Raw genomic sequence first — 19,280 nt, 5'->3', positions numbered from 1 at the left:
GCCTACGTGGCCCATCTCTCCGATCAGAACCGCGACGCGGTTTCAGTCATTAAAGATTTATGGAAAATCGATTCTACGGACTCCAGTCTTGAAATTTTTTACAAATTTTCAACAAAAACATACACTCTGTTTGCTGTGCTGTGGCTGGTGACTGGTGCTGATTTGTTGTGAGAGAAAAATACTACTGGTGGTTAGTGATGATTTGATGTGAGAGAAAAACACTGCTGACTGGTTGCAGCTAACAGAGTCATACATGTTATTACAAAAAGTCTGATGGTGCCACGGTCCCGGCCGCGTGGGGCCTGCGGTCGATTCGAGGGTGCTGGCCTTTCAGCGCCGTGCTTCCCAGCCGAGGGCCAACTGACGACGGCAGTTAGCCCACCGCTGCCAGATGATCTTGTCTTTGTTTATCCATAGATAGACAGTAGGATGAATGGGGTTAAGGATTGCTATAGACAAAAAAAACGATCGAGTGATGTGATGCCATGCCGGTTGCCGGAGTAGTGGCCTTTTTTGTGTCTGGTGCTGACAAATGTTGCGAGCGCGCCGCTTCCAACTAAGCAGATGCTGTCAAAAACTCACCGCTGGCGCACCTCTCGGCTCAACTGATGAGCAGCCCTCTTTTCCTGGGAGCAGGGTGCGGAAACAGACAACCGCATTTTTTACAGATGAGACGCAATCTAATACTGTACTATTATGTCCAATCAATAGCTTTGCAAGTTAATTAAAATTACATGTGTCGCATCAGTAAAACAGTACTGCACTACTAGTACTGGAGTACGTATCTTCGAAGGGGAAAAATAAAAGATGGTACTGAAAGCTGGTAGAATCGGCTTAGTGGATTGGCATACAACTAGGTTATGGGCCCAGTGAGCAAACGATTCAGGCCGGGACACTTTGATAACGGCCCAGCAAACTTTGACCAGCAATGCTCTTAATCTCTTATGCTCAGTCACTGCAGCATTTTGACACCGGCTTTCAAACTGTCCTTTCTCGTCTCAAAGCTACACGTTGTAGAACCAAATTCTACAAATTTCAATATAATCTTTGTTAGTTTGTTCTAAGCCAAATATTTCAAAAAATTTCTATCAGTAATAAAGAATTCATAAAAATTGACAGCGACGTTTCTAGATTCGCCATGAAATCAACTATCACATTAGTATATGGGAGACAATGGTGAGGCGGAGGAAGTGATCGTGTGTATACCCACATGTTCTGTAACTCTTCGCATGCCATTGTTACAGTAACAGTATGTATCCAATCTAGGAGTACTGTGCCGTGCTTCTATTACGTTGCTAACAGTTGGAGACTTGAAAGTTCGATCGATCCTCAACTCTCGCCGCCGCAATCCTCAAAAACTCTCGTCGCCATTAATGGCGACGAGCGGCAGCTCCACCTCATGCACCCACTCGATGCACCTGGTCTCGAAGTGGCGGCTCCTCACCTCGTTGGGCAGGTAGCTCGCCCACACCTTAAGCCCGAGGCGCCACCGCAGCGTCCTGCCTTCCTCCTCCCTCCCCACCCTCCACGTCATCTCCTCCGGCAGCTCGTCGCCGGCCACCACCAGCCCCCGCATCTTGCTGAACGCCCGCCCGGGCCCGCCGTACCGCCGCCGCATGCCGTTACGCGGGTCGCCTGCCCCGGTGCCGCCGGCGCCCGGGCGCCACGCCGACACCTCCGTCCCGGTGACCGGGTCGCACAGCACGCCCTCGAACACGCCGGCGCTGCCCTCGGCCTCCTGCTCCCACCGCCAGCTCTGGCTGGGCGTCCGAGCCGACGACCGCATCTTGGCCTTCACTCTCGGCGGCGCGACACCGCCGTTAGCATTGAGCTTGGTGGGGCCGGAGAAGACGCCCTTGACCGTGCGCGTCATCTCGACGTCGCGTTCCGGGTTCCCCGTGGAGCGGCCGAGGCTCGGGCCGGTGGCGTACGACGCGCCGAACCGCGGGCCCACCCAGATCCGGATGCGGGACGGGAAATGGCGCTCGCCGTCCAAGACGTCGTCGTCGTCGCCGCCGCCGCCCGCGTCGTCGTCCTTCCGGAACGCGAGCCGCGCGACGCGCACCCGGACGTTGTCGACGCGCACGGAGACGGCGAGGAACCTCCTGTCGCGCGCCCGCACCGCGTACTCCAGCTGCGCCACGGCCTCCAGCTGCTGGTGCACCAGGCCGTAGCGCAGCGCCGGCTCCTCGGGCGCCTCGTGCGGCGACGCCGCGATGGACGCGGACGCGGGGTCCACGACGCGCGGCATCGCGAGCACGGGAGCGTAGCCTCTGAGGACCCAGAGCCCGTGCACCTCGGCGGCGTACGACTGGCATGCGGCGGGGAGCGCGCGACGGCAGCGCGGCATCTCCGGCTTGGCCGCGGCGGCCCCGGTGGCGGCCTGCATCTCCCGCAGCAGGCACCACTTGGCGAGCATGTACCCGAGCGAGCGCATGAACCGCTCCTCGACGTCCGGCCCGACGGCGCGCAGGAACGCGCCGAGCGCCGGCGCGCACTCGCCGAGCGCGCGGTCGATCCCGGCGCCGAGGTCCCGGAAGAAGAGGTAGCCGGCGTCCGCAGGGGCGTCGAGCGCGCACAGCCAGAAGAGGCGCAGGAGGAGGGCCAGCGAGAAGAAGGCCCCGGCGGGCGCGGAGGAGGCGTCGTCGGTGCCGCCCGCCCCGACGGCGGCGGAGACAGCGTCCGCGTCCACCCAGGGCTCGGGCTCGGACGGCGCGTCCCCGAGGGCGCCGCCCAGGCAGGGGACGTACGGCGAGAGCGCGAGCACCTCGTTGAGCAGCTGGGCCAGCAGCCGCAGCGGGACCGGCGACGCCGCCGCAAAGGCGTCGGATGACCACAGCGCGCGCGCCTCGCCGCCGGCGACGCTGACGGCGAGGGAGAACGCGACGAGGGGCGCGGGCTCGCCGCCGGCGGCAGCAGCGTCCACCTGCAGGACGATGGAGGCGCCGTCGGGCGAGGCGGCGAGCGGGAGCGACCAGGGCCGCGGCGGCGCGTCGGGCGCCGCCGCGGGGGCAGCGGCGCCACGGAGGCCAGCCACGGCCACACGTCGTCCATGGGCTGCGGGCACGTCGTTGCGGGGGCGTGGCGAGTGGCCCGTGTAGCTCAAGTTGTGGGGTGCGCGGGAGAGCGGAAATGAGGTTTGGATTTGCGGAGGCGTGGTGGCCACACAGCAGCGGGCGGCTAGGAGCGGCGCGTTGTCAACGTCCACGTCATCAACTAGCTAGCCCAAGCTAGCTTCTGTTTGTTGCTGCAGCAATGGCGACACCAGCTGATACTATACAATACAACTGGCCGGCGGAGCAACTCTGCTCCGATCTCCGGTAAACACATGCCCTGCCATGAGAGTGCTGCGATGCATGAATTCCTCTCCTCCTCCAATAGCTCAAGTTGGAGCGCAGGCTACGGTGGTTAGCGGAAGACACGACCATGCGTTGCACAATTTTTTTCTGTCACGTACTCACGTATTGCTACGGGCTGGTGTCGCCATTGCTAAATGGTGTTTGATTTGAACTTTGAAAAAATAGCTCATCTTAGATAAGAGGATTTAAAAACAAATGTGAGGAGCTCTCCCCAAATCACTTCATGGCTTCATGCTGCTTTGCATTCTCCTGCGCTACGGGCTTTAGCCCAGCGGGCCGGCCTGCAGCTAGCCGGAATGGGTTCTCTTTGCCCACTCTCTTGTTTTTCTTTTTGTTACTAGGCCCACAGTCTAGTTTCTAGATCCGAATCGATTACTGGTTAGCAAAATAGGCATGTTCCCCCATCAACTACGTTCGAGGCATCCTTCAAAAAAAAAAAAACTACGTTCAAGGCAAATTCATCCCACAACTTTTAGTTAGATCAATTTAATCCTCAAACTTCTATTTTCGGGTCAATCTCATCCCTCATCATAGTTGGTCGTCCATGTCAACGTGTCACATCGTTCTAGACATATTTTTCTCTGAATAATCTACGATACACATCTTCCACGAGATTTCAGTTGACACATCTTCTAAGCACTTTGTGTTTATTTTCTTGGAAAACAAAAGCATAGCCTTGGTGAGTTGACTCATGGAGTAGTCAACATAATTAAACTGTAAGTCCTCATGGAATCGCGTGGCTTTTCACCTCCTCATTATTATACTTGAAAAAACACCACACTTTGTTTCGCACTTCCAATTTTTTTGGGCAGGCGGCGTCGTACTTCTTTGTGTGTGTAGGGGTGGTAAAGGGCCCAACATTTTGAACTAGAAAATCTAAGGATCGGGTCCTAAAAGGGCCGGGCTTTAAACATATGTATTTTTGAACTAAAAATTTTAAGGATTTTATTGGGCTGTGAAGAGGCCATTAGGGCCATGGCCCATTACCACCCCTATGTGTGTGTAATACACACACACACAAGTGGGTTGGCTGGAGCTATATACATGGGTGACTAACATCAATCTGTCCCTAACAACCTCATTATTTTACTTAATTATTCGCGGCAGCTAAAAACCTCAACCCATAGTTATATTATAGCCAACATCTATATGTGAAGACACAACATTCTTCAATTGTAGTGTAGTTTGTAAATAGTACAAGCAAGGTGATGAACTGCACCAACTCATTATTACAACTTACTAGTATCAAATTTATACATAACAAAATACATGAATACATGCTTACAGCCACAACTGCCCATACCAATAGTTACTTAATCACAAGCATAGATGGATTGTTCCTAATTACTGCATACACATCACAGGAAAGTCAGGAGACAGCAACCTGACGGACGAACCAGCACCAGCAGCGACCCTAATTATATACCATCCCTGGTTTGCACACCGATCATACCCCCTTCTTCCCATCTTCTTCAGCCCGCGCCGCTGCCGCCTCCGGCTTGTTGGCAGCTTCCTCCTCCTTGGCCTTTTCTAGCGCCGCCACCAGCCTCGCGAGGCACGACCCGGCATCGTCGCCGACGCTCTTCCGCGTCAGGTGCTCGCCGACGTCGACGGGCACCATGTTCACCTCCTCGAGCAACGCCCTGGCGACGCCGAACAGCTCGTGGCCTTCGGCGTCCTCGCCGTCGAGGTGCATCCTGGCGAGGAAGCCGAAGGACTCGGCGTCGCAGTAGGACATCTCGATCCACTTGTCCATCCGCCCCGTCCGGATCAGCGCCGGGTCCAGCTTCTCCGGGTGGTTGGTGGTGAAGACGATGAGCCGCTCCTCGCCGCACGCCGACCACAGCCCGTCGATGAAGTTGAGCAGGCCGGAGAGGGTGACCTTGCTCCTGGCGTCCTTCTTGCCCGGGCGGCGCGGGTCCCCGTCGGCCATGTCCTCCTCAACGTCCTTGTCCTCCTCCTCCTTGCTCCTGCGCTTGCCGGCCACGCCGAGGGAGCAGTCGATGTCCTCGAACACCATGATGGACTTGCTCTTGGTCTCGATGAGCAGCTTCCGGAGCTCGGTGTTGGTCTTGACCGACGTGAGCTCCAAGTCGTAGACGTCGTAGTCGAGGTAGTTGGCCATGGCCGCGACCATGGTGGACTTGCCGGTGCCCGGCGGCCCGTAGAGGAGGTACCCCCGCTTCCACGCCTTGCCGACGCGGTTGTGGTACTCCTTGCCGTTCCTGAACATGTCGAGATCGTCCATGATCTCCTTCTTCTTGGCGGGGTCCATAGCCAGCTTGTCGAACGTCTTGGGGTGGTCGAACGGGACATGGGTCCAAACGTCCTCGTACCAACTGACACAGGAGGTGGTTGTGGTGAACACTACTTTTGCATTGCAGCGCCGAAAAATTCTTATGTTAATATTACTTCCTCCATTTCAAATTATAATTTGTTTGACATTTTTAACCTTAAATTTAACCATTCGTCTTATTCAAAAATTTGTGTAAAAATATCACGTTTGTTGTAGCTTACTTTATTAATAAAAGTTGTTCGAAAATAATTTAGATTTGACTATATTTACACAAATTGTTGTGTACCCATCGTCGTAGTCTTCGCGGTGGATGTTGGTGTAGAGGCGGCGCTGGCGGTTCTGGACCATGATGGCGCGGCCCTGGCGGCGCACGTGCGGGACGTAGTGGTTGAGCACGAGGTCGCGGTGGCTCTCGTGGAACTCGAGCCGGAAGTAGCGGCGCTCGGCGCGGCTCCAGTAGGGCACGGCGTCGCGCGGCGGCGGCACGGCGTCGGCGAACCACCAGACCGTGGCGCCTCGGAAGGCGTCGGCCACCTCCTCGCCCTTGGCCATGCTGAGCACGAGCTTGTCGGCGCCGCCGTCGCGGGTGCCGGCGCACTCGGCCCGGAGGTGGCGCACGTCGCGGGTGCTGACCGTGGTGAGGTAGGACCGGACCTCCTTGAAGGCGTCGCTGCTCTTGATGCGCCCGCCCTCGTACTCCTCGAAGGTGAGGGAGAGGTAGGGGTCGACGATGGCGGCGAGCCGCCGCGCGCGGCGGTTGATGTTGCGCGCGAAGAACTGCTGCAGCCGGATGTGCTCCAGGTTCTGCCACACCATGGTCCAGCACACGGCCACCACGCTTACCACCACCGACAGCTGCCCGAACCACGAGTAGGCAGCCAGGGCATCCATCATTTTCGTCTGCTGGTTGTGTTTGATCTCGTGTGCAGTGCGGTGCTCGCTCGCTGCTACACTTGCTACTACTGCTGCTTCGATCATCTCTGCGGTCGGCACGGTAGCCTGGCCCTTATATAGAGTCATCCACGTTGGTTGTGACCTATAATAGCAAAAGTGTGAGGGGGGGGTTTGTAAAAGTGTGATTACCTAATCTAAAGGCGGACGGTTAATTTTAAAATTACTCCCCTTCTCATGCCCCTTGGATGTTGATCCGGTGACCCAGATTGAAATTTGCATAGTTCTACAAAGAGATTGGTTTGCACTTGATATGTTCCTCTACATAAATATGTACGATTGAGGCTCCCTGGAGCTTGGAAGGAAGGAAGAGCTGCTAGAATTGCCGGCCGTCACTCTTTTTATTTAGTTGCCGCCACTTCAATAACTTAAACTGAACACGTAAGGTTCACACGGAACTACTTCCTCCGTTCCAAAATAAATGTTCATTTAGACTAATCTTAATGGGAGTTTTATGAAGAGCTTCATACACTAAATTATATGCCACATAATTAATATTGCTTATATTACGAGAGGAGTTTCATAGATTGAGAGAATAGTTTCACGGGGGCCACTAATTTAGCGTCACCTGTAAATTGGCCTCCGTACGGTTGATTTCCCACCACATGTTTCGTTCGTATTTCTGTGCTGAGTAATGGCTCTTGGATTTGGAAAGCTTTTGCAGAGGGGAAGCAAAAATTCTTTATCAGGTTGCTACATCAAAACAATCGTAACTACTGATAGCCGATAACTTGATCATCACAAACTGGCCTTGCGATGAGGTTTGCACTTACTGTGACCAGGAGCTAGAAACTGCTCCACATCTTTGCTTGTCTCGCTACTTTGCACGAGAGGTCTGGCTCAAAGTCAGCGAGTGGACGGGCTTTTCCTTCACTCCAATTTCACTTGATGATATCTATTTCGCGGATTGATGGCACAAGACTCTGGCAGCGGTTACAATTCGGCAAAGAAGAAACGTTGCGGCAATTATCATGTACATAGTTTGGAACCTCTGGAAGGAGAGGAATAGAAGAATTTTCGACGCCAAGACCGGAACGCCTGGACTGGTACTGGGTTTCATCAAGGAGGACGTGGCTTTTGCGCAGAGCGGAATGTGGCACCCGATATCAATCTTGTCCACCCATGATAGTCTTCCTTTTCGTTGGTTTCCGAGTGTGTGTCCTTTTTTGTAATATTAAAATTTTTCGGGGTGCTAATTTTTTTTGTAATCTAAAAAAGAATTCAAAATTTGAAATCAAAACATTTTCGTTGGTTGTCCACCCTGATATCAAAATTTCTTAAATGACAAGCAGCACTCCTACTAGTTTTTTTATTTATTTTTTTAAAAGAGGCCAGCCAATCCCTTTCCATCATCACAGCATGTGCCCAGTCCTCGCCATTCCTCGAGTCTCAGACGCGCCCTCACGTCACCTCATATCGCTCCCTCTCGGCTCTAGTGAAACAATCTATTGCGACATATTTGTATATTATAAAAAGACAAACCTAACTTTATAAAAACTCAACCATACTTATACAAACAATTTTGAACAAACACTTTGATAAAAAAAATTTCCTTAAAAATTTGGACTAGAAGTTCTTGATATCAAATTTTGAAAGAAAAGTCGTGGTGCAAATTTTTTGTACAAGAAGAAAATTGGGATTCAAAAAATTCCAAGCAAAAGATTTCGAGATAGAGAACTTGGAGATAAATATTTTGACACAAAATTCAAGACATAAAGAAAATCAAAGAAACAGAAAGAAAAGAGAAGGTGAACTGGAGCCAGGAAGGGAGCAGACACCAGGTGGTTATCTGTCGTTGCGCGGCCCACTGGGCCCACTTGCACGGGCGGCGCATCGACCGCGGCAAGTGTTCTGACCGGTCAACTACTCCCCATAAAAATTAATCGGCATAGGCCGCGTTTGGTAAAACGTCGCGTCAAAATTTCACAAAAAGACGAACTTCTGCATGGAGTACTAAATATAGTCTATTTGTAAAATCTTTTCAAGGACGGATGTAACTTTTTGAGATGAATCTAAGTACGGTAATTAATTGATGCTTTTGCTACAGTAATGCTACAGTACCATCATCTAATCACGCGGTCAGAAGCCTCATTAGATTCGCCTCGCGATTTTCAGGGGGGTTGTGGGAGGTGGTTTTGTAATTAGACTTTATTTGATACTCTAAATTAGTGGTCAAAGATAAAAAAAAATTCGCGAAATTTTATTCAGCCTTAACCAAACACGGCCTAATTACTTCTCAGTCGGGAGCTTGCCAACTTGCGGTCAAGATGGAGCACGTCAGTCAGGCCAGAGGGTGACAGCATATGAACGGTCATTGCTGACGAGCGAGACTTGGCCTGCAAGTTTAGTTTCTAGCTAATGCGATCCATCATCATCACGTGTTGTTTGGACATGTATGCGTACAAAAATGTTGGAGAACACAAGTCCGAGGTATGTCCTGAATCTCTCTCTCTTTTTCAACCTTTCCATAGCTCGATGATGTCACTAGGAGTTGGAATATAACGCTGGCCGTAGCAAAAAAGCATGGAGGAAAAAGAAGCTGGCACGACCGATAAGCTACAGAGCAGAAAAGATGGTTATGACTTGTGAGAAGATCCTTCCGATACTCCCGACGTCGACCGTCTTGTCCTTGTCCTTACGTCCGGCGTGTGTGTATATGTCCCGGCCTACTTGCTCATAAAGCGCGGAGGCGTATCTAGGATTTACAGTTATGGTGATCCCGATACGATTTCTTTATTGGGCGCGCGTGCGCTACCAGCAGCTAGCAGCGAACAGAAACGTCTTAGCTAAGAGCTGAGCGTAATCTTATTTAGTTAAACGATGCTTTGTCTCTATTCTCATCTTCCTTCTCCATTTCTCCTTCACCCCCTCTCTCCGACTTCAATACTATGCTCCCTCCGCAGCTCCTTCACATGGCCACAACGTTGGTGCTTTCTGCCACAACCGTCGATTGCGAGCTGTGCCGCCCAAAATCCCCACCACCAGCCACCGCGAGCTGCACCTCTTGAGCTTCCCATTACCGCTGCTTGCCAAGGCCCTGCCATGAGCTGTGCTAACGCCACCCGCACGAGCTACATCACCATTGCTGCAGGAGATGCGTCGCCGGCCCTTGTCCGAGCTGCCTGCAACTTCGGCCGCCAGGACCGTCCACACCTACAATTCCATTGTGGAGAGAGAAGATGGAAGGGGATAGAGATGAAGAAGATGGTGACAAGTAGCCACCCCCACCCCCCCCCCCCCCCCCCCCCCCGCGCGCCCGCCCGCCTCCGACGAGCAAAATGGTTGTTTTACCGAACATGTCAGCCACAAATGATTAGTTTTAGCCAATTTTGAATGCGGTAGACAAAAGTCATGCTTTCCTTGTGTGGTGAAGATAAAATTGACTTCGATGATGTGTTCTAGTACACAAAATCTGATTTTTGCAATGTCACAAGGATAAATTCCCCGTAAAGTTTTGAATATAGTAGTAAAAAGTTTCTTGTATTCTATTATAATGGGTTGTGTATAGAACTTGAAAGTGGAGTGTATATATAGATTTTGTAACCATGCAGTTAAAATTTTTTGAACTATAAATAGTAAGCTTTTGCAAAAATATGAAGTTTTTCAATATATTTGATGTTATGAATTCTTCAAAGTTTTTCTTATATTAGTCAAGAGTTTTTCACATTCTTATATAAAGACATTGTACAGAATTTAAAACTCAAGGACCAAAATCATTTTAATCATGCAGTTGGAATTTTTCAAACTATATATATAAATTTTAATAGATATGGTTTATAATTTTTTCAAAATACTATGAAGTTGAATATGTACTTCAAAGTTAGGGAGTCTATAAAGTTTTGTATGTAGCACTCAAAAGTGTTTCATATCCTATTATAAAGTGTTATGCAAAGAATATAAAAATCAAGTTTATATATTTTTTAATAAAGCATTTTTGAAAATTTTGAATTATGAACATACACTTTTTTATATATATAGTTCATAAGTTCTTGTGAACATGAATATGAAGTTTTTGAATCTAAACATTCGAATCGGGCATTCTACAAAGTTTTGCATGTATGGTTAAGAAGTTTTTTAATTCTATTATAAAGTCATGTGTATATATGTATAGAAGTTGAAACTGAAGGACATATAAATTTTAGTCATGTACTTATGATATTTTGAACTAAAAATATAAAGATTTATGGATGAGGTTCATAAGTTTTTGAAAGTACTAATATGAAGTGCGTTCAAAGATTGTGACTTTAGGAATCTTTAAAGGAGTCATAAGTTTTTGCTATTTTGTTATAAAGTTGTTTATAATCAAATACAAGGTGGTGTAAAGTGTAGTTTTTGAGCTACAAATACAAAGTCTTGGGTTACATGAGTTCAAAGTTAGAAAAATTTCATGCATAATGTCTTCAATATCAAAATTCTTATTTGATGCGTGAGCATCCCACTCATATAGCAGTGATCGGACACGTGGTGCAAGGGTAATGCGAGCAAGTGGAGGCAAAGGCTTTCCTTGTTTGATTTCATTCATCTTGTTCCCTTTTCCTGGTTTGACACCAATTTCGTTGCACTCGTCAGTAATCCTTGATGTTTGATTCATGGTAAGGGCAGAGTCGAATCAATCGACCGAGGCGCTTGCTGACTATCAATTCATCATCTTCGATACCAAGGCGAGAAGCGAAACAGATGGCTTGTCAACCTCTCCATCCATTGTTTTCTCCAGATTTGATGAATTAAAAGTTTCTGACATTCGGTTATAAAGTTTTTAATTTGTGAATTAAAAGTTTGGTTGCTAAAAGTTTTAGATTTGATAAATTAAAAGTTTTGATTATAAAGTTTTTAATATGTGAATTAAAAGTTTGGATGTTGAAAGTTTTAGATATGTGGAGGCAAAAGTTTTTCTAATTTAATTATGAGTTTTGTATGTTTAACCTAAAAGTTATGAAAATATAGTCTTAGTTCTATATAGGATTTTTAACAATATTTGGAACTTTCTTCCTAGACATTGATAATAATGTATATTTACAGTGGAACAAATATTTGCTTTGCTAATTTCTATTTGCAGAAGCTAACATATTCAAATGGAGGAGGTAATTTCCTAGCTTCCAAAGGTTTTTCGTAATATTGAGAACATATTTTTTTAAAAAAAATATGACTGGAAAGTTTCTGAACTCATGGTACTAAGGATTTGATAAGTGATTTAAAAGATGGAGTGCAACAAGGTTTGATATGGGACAAGAGTTTGTCATATTCAATAATAAAGTAATTTGTGTATGCAACTTTGATAGTTATTTTTTAGAGAGCTTTTACTTGTATGATTCTAATTTTTTGAACTATGATTGAGTTTTTACTTTTTTGCAAGTGTCCCTAAATTCGTATCATTAAAGATTTTTCTCTCTTTTTCAATGTGCAGGACATGTGTTTCTCTTCCTCTGTTCACAGATTAGATTCAACTTCTATTTTGTATGAACATTTTTCTATTCAACAATTTATATGCACTAGGCTAATTTATTTTCTGAAGTATTTTTCTATTCATTGAATTTTGTAATTAATTCTATATATGAAAATGATATTTTCTTTATGTCGGTTTCGCTTTTATATAAATGTCAAAGCAATCGCCCCGCACGTGCACTACCCACCTCACCCGCACGTGCACTACCCACCTCACCGCTGTCCCGAAAGAAGAAAAGAAATGCGCTAAGATCACTTCTAGGCTAATTTGAAAGTACCATTGCTAGGTCTGTACGCACAAACAAAAATCCAAAGAAGCTAGACAGGGGAATAGGGAAGCACAAATAAAGAATCTAAAGAAGCTAGACATGGGAACAGGGAAGCAGAAACAGTGCGCTGCTAGCTAATACGTACGCCCCTGTGCGCCGCTATATGTTTCAAACTTTCGTTCGCTGGTAACAAATTACAGCGAACGGTCGCCAACTAGCGGCCCCCTGGTGATCCGGATAAACTTTTTAGTATCAGCGTAATAAAATATATCTTACAAGCATCTTCAAATCTACAGACTACAATGAAGTATTAAATAGACAGGTAATGCGAAGCTGCAAGCTAAGGGCTTCTCCAGTGGCCGAACCCTGAGCAGATGTGGCAGCGGAAAGCGAATCAACACTGCTGTAGAAGTCGTTTAAAGGAGTGAGTGAGAAAAATCGAATCATGATTGAGAGTCGACTCTCTAGGAATAAAAAAATAATTGGCCCACTCGTCATTAGCCTTATACCGCCCACTGCAGCGCCTCCTGGGCGGCAGCCAGCCAAGCAAGAAGAAGAGTCTAAGGGTGTGTTTGGTTGGGGAGCCGAGTGGAATGGAGCGGTTCGGTCCTGCGTTTGGTTCACGAGCGTGCGAGCGGAGTCATCTCGGACAGCGAATATTCCCTCTAGATTCGGGATGGCTGCGTCCGGTAAAATTGGCCGGACCGAGCGGCTCCAGTTGGACGGCGTCACTCGCCGTGACGCTCCAACGCGATGAGGCACAGCGTGGGGGCGGAGCATGGCAGTCGGGGGCTCGGTGCAGAGCAGGGGCGGTGCTCAGGTGGAGCGCAGTTGGTGCTCACGCGCGGAACAAGGGTGGAGCTCCGGCGCGCTCGGCCGGCGGAAGCGGAGGGGGCGAGCTTGACCGGAGTCCGGAGGGGAGGGGGGAGCGGACGACCTCCACTGCGGCGGCGCGGCAGACTTGGGGCGGATGGCCTCCGCTGCGGCGGCGCGGCGGACTTGGGGCGGACGGCCTCCGCTGCGGCGGCGCGGCGGACTTGGGGCGGACGACCTCCGCTGCGGCGGCGCGGCGGACTTGGGGCAGATGACCTTCGCGGCGGCGGCGCGGCAGACTGGGGGCGGAGGGCCTCCACGATGGCGGCGCGGCGGACTGGTGGCGGACGACCTCCGCGGCGGTGGCGTGGCGGACGACCTCTGCGGCGGCGGCGCGAGCGGACGGGTGGCGGAGGGCCTCTGCCGAGGCGGCACGTCGGGCTGGGGGGCGGAGGGCCTCGGTGGCTGCGGGGCGGGCTGGCGGCGGAGGGCCCCGGCGGCGGCACTTCGGGCTGGGGGCGGAGAGCCTCGGCGGCGGCGCGGCGGGCTGGGGGCAGAGGGCCTCGGCGGCGGCACTTCGGGCTGGAGGCGGAGGGCCTCGGCAGTGGCACTTCGGGCTAGAGGCGGAGGGCCTCCGCGGCGGCGGCGTGGCGGACCGGTGGTGGAGGGCCTCGGCGGCAGCGGATTGGCCGCGGAGGATGAGCAGCGGGCGGTGGCAGAGGAAGACGACATGACTGACATGTGGGACCTACAAACGGATGCTGACGGACAAAAAATTGTGTTAGCTCGTCCCTCCAACCAAACAAGAAATGGAACGGCTCCGTCCCTTCAACCAAACACATGCATATGAGCCATATCATTCTAAAAAATAGGGATGGAACCGCTCCATCCAACCTCGCTCTCCAACCAAACTCTTCCTAACACTCTTGCGTGATTTCTTTTTTTCTATGTGGGACCCTTCTTGCTTTTTGAGGAGGAGTCGATTCTTTGTTTCTGTCTAGGTGGCACCCTCTCTCCTCGAAGATTCGACTCAATGCTGCGGATGCCCTAAGAGCAAGACTAATAGTTACGTCCGCTACCGGCTACAATAAATAGTCACTGCTAGAAAAACGCACATTCGTCCGCGGCTGTTAGTACCGGTCACGGTTTCAGCCGGTACTAACGTGCAAATTTAGTACCGGATCAAAGAAACAGTGCCCATGGGAGCCGATTAGTACCGGCTGGTGGCTCCAGCCGGCACTAAAGTGCGCCACCGACAGCCGTTTGCAACGGCTAGTGACAATTTAGTACCGGCTGGAGCCACCAGCCGGTACTAAATTGGCGCCAGGAAACTTAGTACCGGCTGGTGGCTCCAGCCGGTACTAAATGGGGAGCTTTAGTACCGGCTGTAGCCACTAGCCGGTACTAATGCTCCCACTATAAATTGGGGCTTCTTCCTCCCCGAGCCGAGCCAGCGCCCATTTCAACAGAGAGCTAGCTCGAGCTCGGTTTCTTCTCTCATATTAGAGTTGTGCCGCCATTATTTGATCCATTTTTTTGTGTGATTTGGACTCATTCAAGTGCGCCAAAGGTTTGCAACTTCATCATCTCTTTATTGATGGTCTTTATTCTTCGTTTTATGCTCTATAGTTAGAGAAATTTGTGACTTTTAGAAATAGTGAGGATGAGTATGATTTCTTTGATTTATGCAATGATTTGAGATATATAAAACCGATGACTTGAATGTGGGAGTATGTTTATTGGCTAGGTTGAATATGAAAAATTTATAGACATATTTTTCAATCATTTTCTATATATTACAAATGATCGTAGCATATTTTTTATTTTTGGATTCAGATGAGCATGTAGACAAAACATGTGATTGTAGTAGATATAACAATAATGTGGATAGTTAATTTTTTTATAATGAACTAATGAAAGAATTATAATAGATTTTTTTATTATGAATTGATTATTTTGACACTCTAGTGATGTATATATTCAGGCTCACATTGAAACTATCTATAAGCTAAAAAAATCTTTATTTCGAAATAAGTATACGTCGTTAATCTCCATCCAATAGTGATGACACTACCTTTCGGGGAAACACTATGCGCTATATGGACGTCGTGAATCGGTTGGTCGCATCACCAGCACTTCCGATTGATACGAAGACAGCATTTGACGCAGTCAGCGTGGCCGTTGTTGCACTGAGAGCATATCAACGAGCACGTTGTCTGTGGCTAGTGCTGTGTTCCTATTAATCGAAAATGTTGGTGCTGCGACTGGCCGATTGGTGACATCCTTGTACCACACCGTGTCCCCCCGAAAGGCATTGTCATCACCGCAGGGTCGAGGTTACCGACATATACATTTTCCGAAATAAAGTTTTTTTTTCTTTTAGATGGTTTCTGGATATTGAAAAGAGTGTTCCCCTGGAACTGAAGGGTGTCAAAATAATTAGGAGTTATAGAGATTTATTTCAATTAATTAGAGATTTCTCTCAATTAATTTATTCAGTTTTTTTATTGAGAATTAATGTGATTTTGCATTATTCAAGTGGCATGATTAATTAATTTGGTATTTGTTATGTATTTAGTTGCATTATTTTGGCACTCTAATGATGTATTTATTCGGGCTCATATGGAAACCATCGAGAAGTTTAAAAAAATATATGTTTCGGATCATGAATATGTCGTTAACCTTGATCCTGCAGTGAAAACACTGCTATTCGGGGCTAGCATCGATATCCACGATATGGTGCGGTATATATGAGGACGCGATGAAGGAGTACGGTCTTGGTCTCAATTATGAAATCCACACCTTTTGAGCCAGTTAAGAATGAAATTATCCGGACCAAGGCCGTACTCCTTCATCTGGTCCTATTGTACCGTACTGTGTCGTGGATGTCAATAGTAGCCCCGAATGTCAGTGTTATCACTGCAGGGTCAAGGTTGACGACATAAACATGTTTCGAAACAAATATTTTTTCTTCTCGATGGTTTTAGAGAAAGTGAGTCTGAAACAAAGCCACGAACATTGATTGCGCATCCCTTATGGCGTGGAATGACGTGTTCGCATTGAACTGGAGAGTGTCAAAATAATTATAGTTTATAATTTATGTTTTCATTTTAATTCTAATAATTTGTTCAGATTTTTTTAATTTTTTTTCAAGTGGCATGGTTAATTAGTTTGATATTTGTTATGCATTTAGTTGCATTATTTTGTCACTCTAATGATGTATTTATTGGGGCTCATATTGAAACCATCGAGAAGTTTAAAAAATGTATGTTTCGGATCATGAATATGTCGTTAACCTTGATCCTTCGGTGAAAACTCTGCTATTTGGGGCTAGCATCGATATCCACGATGCGGTGCGGTATATATGAGAACGCGATGAAGGAGTACGGTCTTGGTCCCAATAATGAAATCCTTCATCGGGTCCTATTGTACCGCACTGTGTCGTGGATGTCAATACTAGCCCCGAATGTCAGTGTCATCACCGCAGGGTCAAGGTTAACGACATACACATGTTTCGAAACAAACTTTTTTTCTTCTCGATGGTTTTAGAGAAAGTGAGCCTGAAACAAAGCCGCGAACATTGATTGCGCATCCCTTATGGCATGGAACGACGTGTTCGCATTGAACTGAAGAGTGTCAAAATAATTATGGTTTACAATTTATGTTTTCATTTTAAGAAAGCTTGAGTTCCACCCTGCAGAGCATGTTGGTCTTGTTAGCGGTCGTATTCATCGTTTGATTAAGAAAGCTTTTTATATATTCTCCCTTGGCAAAGAAAGCCGTAAATTTTGTTGTGAATTTAATGTCGAGTTGCATGGTACTGATGATGATCGTGAGTTGATGGCTCTATATAATGCAAGGCGTGAAGAGTCGGGGCTGGCGGAATATGACCGTTCCGTGTCAAGACTTCGCGAGGCAGTTCACGAGGCATTGGTCCAAAGATCTCATGATGAGTAGTTTGTATTAGGTAGCTAGCATGTAGTGTAATGTATATATTAATTTGGACTTCTATTTATCATGTTCTATAATTTAAGCATGTAGTGTAATGTATCTGTTAATTTGGACTTCTATTAATTTTGTATTTCAATGTTAAATTCGCAAAAATGGCTTTTGTATTTCAATATGTTATGTGCCAATTTAAATGATATGAAAACAAGTAAAATAATGTTGTTACTTAATTCAAAAATGTAGATCGATGGACCGACAATGGATGTACGGCGACCGGTGCACCATGGCGTGTATTAATGGTCTAAAGTCTTTTCTCGATGCGGCGGAGGCCCAGAAGTCATCGAAAGGTTTTATGTGTTGTCCGTGCCGCGTTTGCCAAAATAAAAAGGAATACTCTAAGAGGAGCACTCTACACGCCCACATTTATGAAAAGGGTTTCATGGATAACTATACTTTTTGGACAAAGCACGGTGAACCTGGAGTTGTGATGCAAGATGGTAAAGAAGATGATGAACATAATATTGCAGACTGGGCTCATCTATATGAAGTGGGAGCCTTTGAAGATGAACCCATGGACGATGCTGAAGAAATGGACGAGGCTGGAGAAAATGCAGCAGAAGTCCAACCACCTGATAAATTAGGTCAGGTTCTAGTGGATTCACAAAGAGACTGTGAAACTTTAAAGGAGTCAAAGAAGTTTGAGAAGATGTTGGAGGATCACAAAAAATTATTGTATCCAGATTGCAAGCAGGGGCTTAAAAAGTTGGGTACCACACTTGAAATGCTGCAGTGGAAGGCAGCTAATGGTGTCACTGATAAGGGATTTGAGGAGCTACTTGGAATCGTAAAGAACATGCTTCCAGAGGGAAATGAACTGCCCTCTGCAACATACGAAGCAAAGAAGGTTGTTTGCCCTCTTGGATTGGAGGTACAGAAAATTCACGCATGTCCTAACGATTGTATTCTCTATCGAGGCGAAGAATATGAGAAATTGGATGCTTGTCCTGTTTATGATGCAAAACGGTACAAGATCAGGCAAAATGATCCTGGTGAGGTCGACGGGGAGTCCGTCAAGAAAAAAGTTCCCGCTAAGGTGATGTGGTATTTCCCAGTAATACCACGTTTGAAGCACTTTTTCAGAAATAAATCTAATGCTAAATTGATGCGGTGGCACAAATAAGAGCGTAAGCAAGATCAGATGTTGAGACACCCTGCGGATGGGTCCCAGTGGAGAAACGTGGATAGAGATTTCCCAGATTTTGATAACGACCCAAGGAACATAAGGTTCGGTTTAAGTACGGACAGAATGAATCCATTCGGCGAGTGGGGCAGCAGTCACAGTACATGGCCTGTGACCCTCTGTATGTTCAATCTTCCTTCTTGGATATGCATGAAGCGGAAGTACATGATGATGCTGGTGCTTATCCAAAGCCCAAAACAACCGAGCAATGATATTGACGTGTACCTAAGACCGTTGGTTGATGAACTTTTGCTGCTGTGGAAGGAGGAAGGTGTATGTGTTTGGGACGAGTACAAACAGGAGAATTTTGACCTGCGAGCATTGCTTTTTGTTACCATCAACGATTGGTCTGCACTTACCAATCTGTCCGGACAGTCGAATAAGGGATACCAGGCATGCACTCATTGTCTAGAAGAAACCGACAGCTTGTATCTAAAAAATTGTAGGAAGGTCGTGTACACGGGTCATCGTCGATTCCTTCCCCTCAACCACCTCTTAAGAAGAAAAAGAAAACATTTCAAAGGGGAACTAGAAACTTGTGCTAAGCCTATATTCCGAAACGGGAAGCGTGTTTTCTCGATGGTGAAGGATGTCCATGTCATGTTTGGAAAGGGCCGTGGAAGCAAACAAGTTCCGAATGATGAAAACGGCCATGCCCCAATGTGGAAGAAGAAGTCCATACTATGGGAGCTCCCATATTGGGATGTCCTGGAGGTCCGCAACGCAATCGATGTGATGCACTTGACGAAGAATCTTTGCGTGAACCTGCTAGGATTCCTTGGTATGTATGGGCAGTCAAAAGATACACTAGAAGCAAGACGTGATTTGAAAGAAACAAAACAACGAGAAGACCTACGTCCTGAGAAGAGAGAAAATGGACAGCACTACTTACGTCATGCTAGCTATACTCTCAGCAAAGAGGAGAAGGAAATCATGTTTGATTGCTTGAACAGTATGAAGGT

General features: G+C 47.6%; 1 protein-coding gene and 1 pseudogene across 1 annotated transcript; both read right to left on the bottom strand.

Moving 5' to 3' along the window:
- Positions 1 to 1,086: 1,086 nt before the first annotated feature.
- Positions 1,087 to 3,069, bottom strand: LOC120651996 (annotated as a pseudogene).
- A 1,436-nt stretch (positions 3,070 to 4,505) lies between these two features.
- LOC120651994 (AAA-ATPase ASD, mitochondrial-like) lies at positions 4,506 to 6,640 on the bottom strand. Its single transcript, XM_039929676.1, has 2 exons — positions 5,942 to 6,640; positions 4,506 to 5,698 (listed from the first exon to the last, which is right to left on the bottom strand). Exons 1-2 carry the CDS (start codon positions 6,631 to 6,633, stop codon positions 4,807 to 4,809), a joined length of 1,584 nt encoding a protein of 527 aa, XP_039785610.1. The 5' UTR covers positions 6,634 to 6,640; the 3' UTR covers positions 4,506 to 4,806.
- Positions 6,641 to 19,280: the final 12,640 nt, after the last annotated feature.

This window comes from Panicum virgatum, chromosome 9K (genome assembly GCF_016808335.1).
Source record: "Panicum virgatum strain AP13 chromosome 9K, P.virgatum_v5, whole genome shotgun sequence".
NCBI classification, from domain to species: Eukaryota; Viridiplantae; Streptophyta; class Magnoliopsida; order Poales; family Poaceae; genus Panicum; species Panicum virgatum.
The sequence above is the reverse complement of the archived record's forward strand: the minus strand, read 5'-3'. Positions and strand labels throughout refer to the sequence as shown.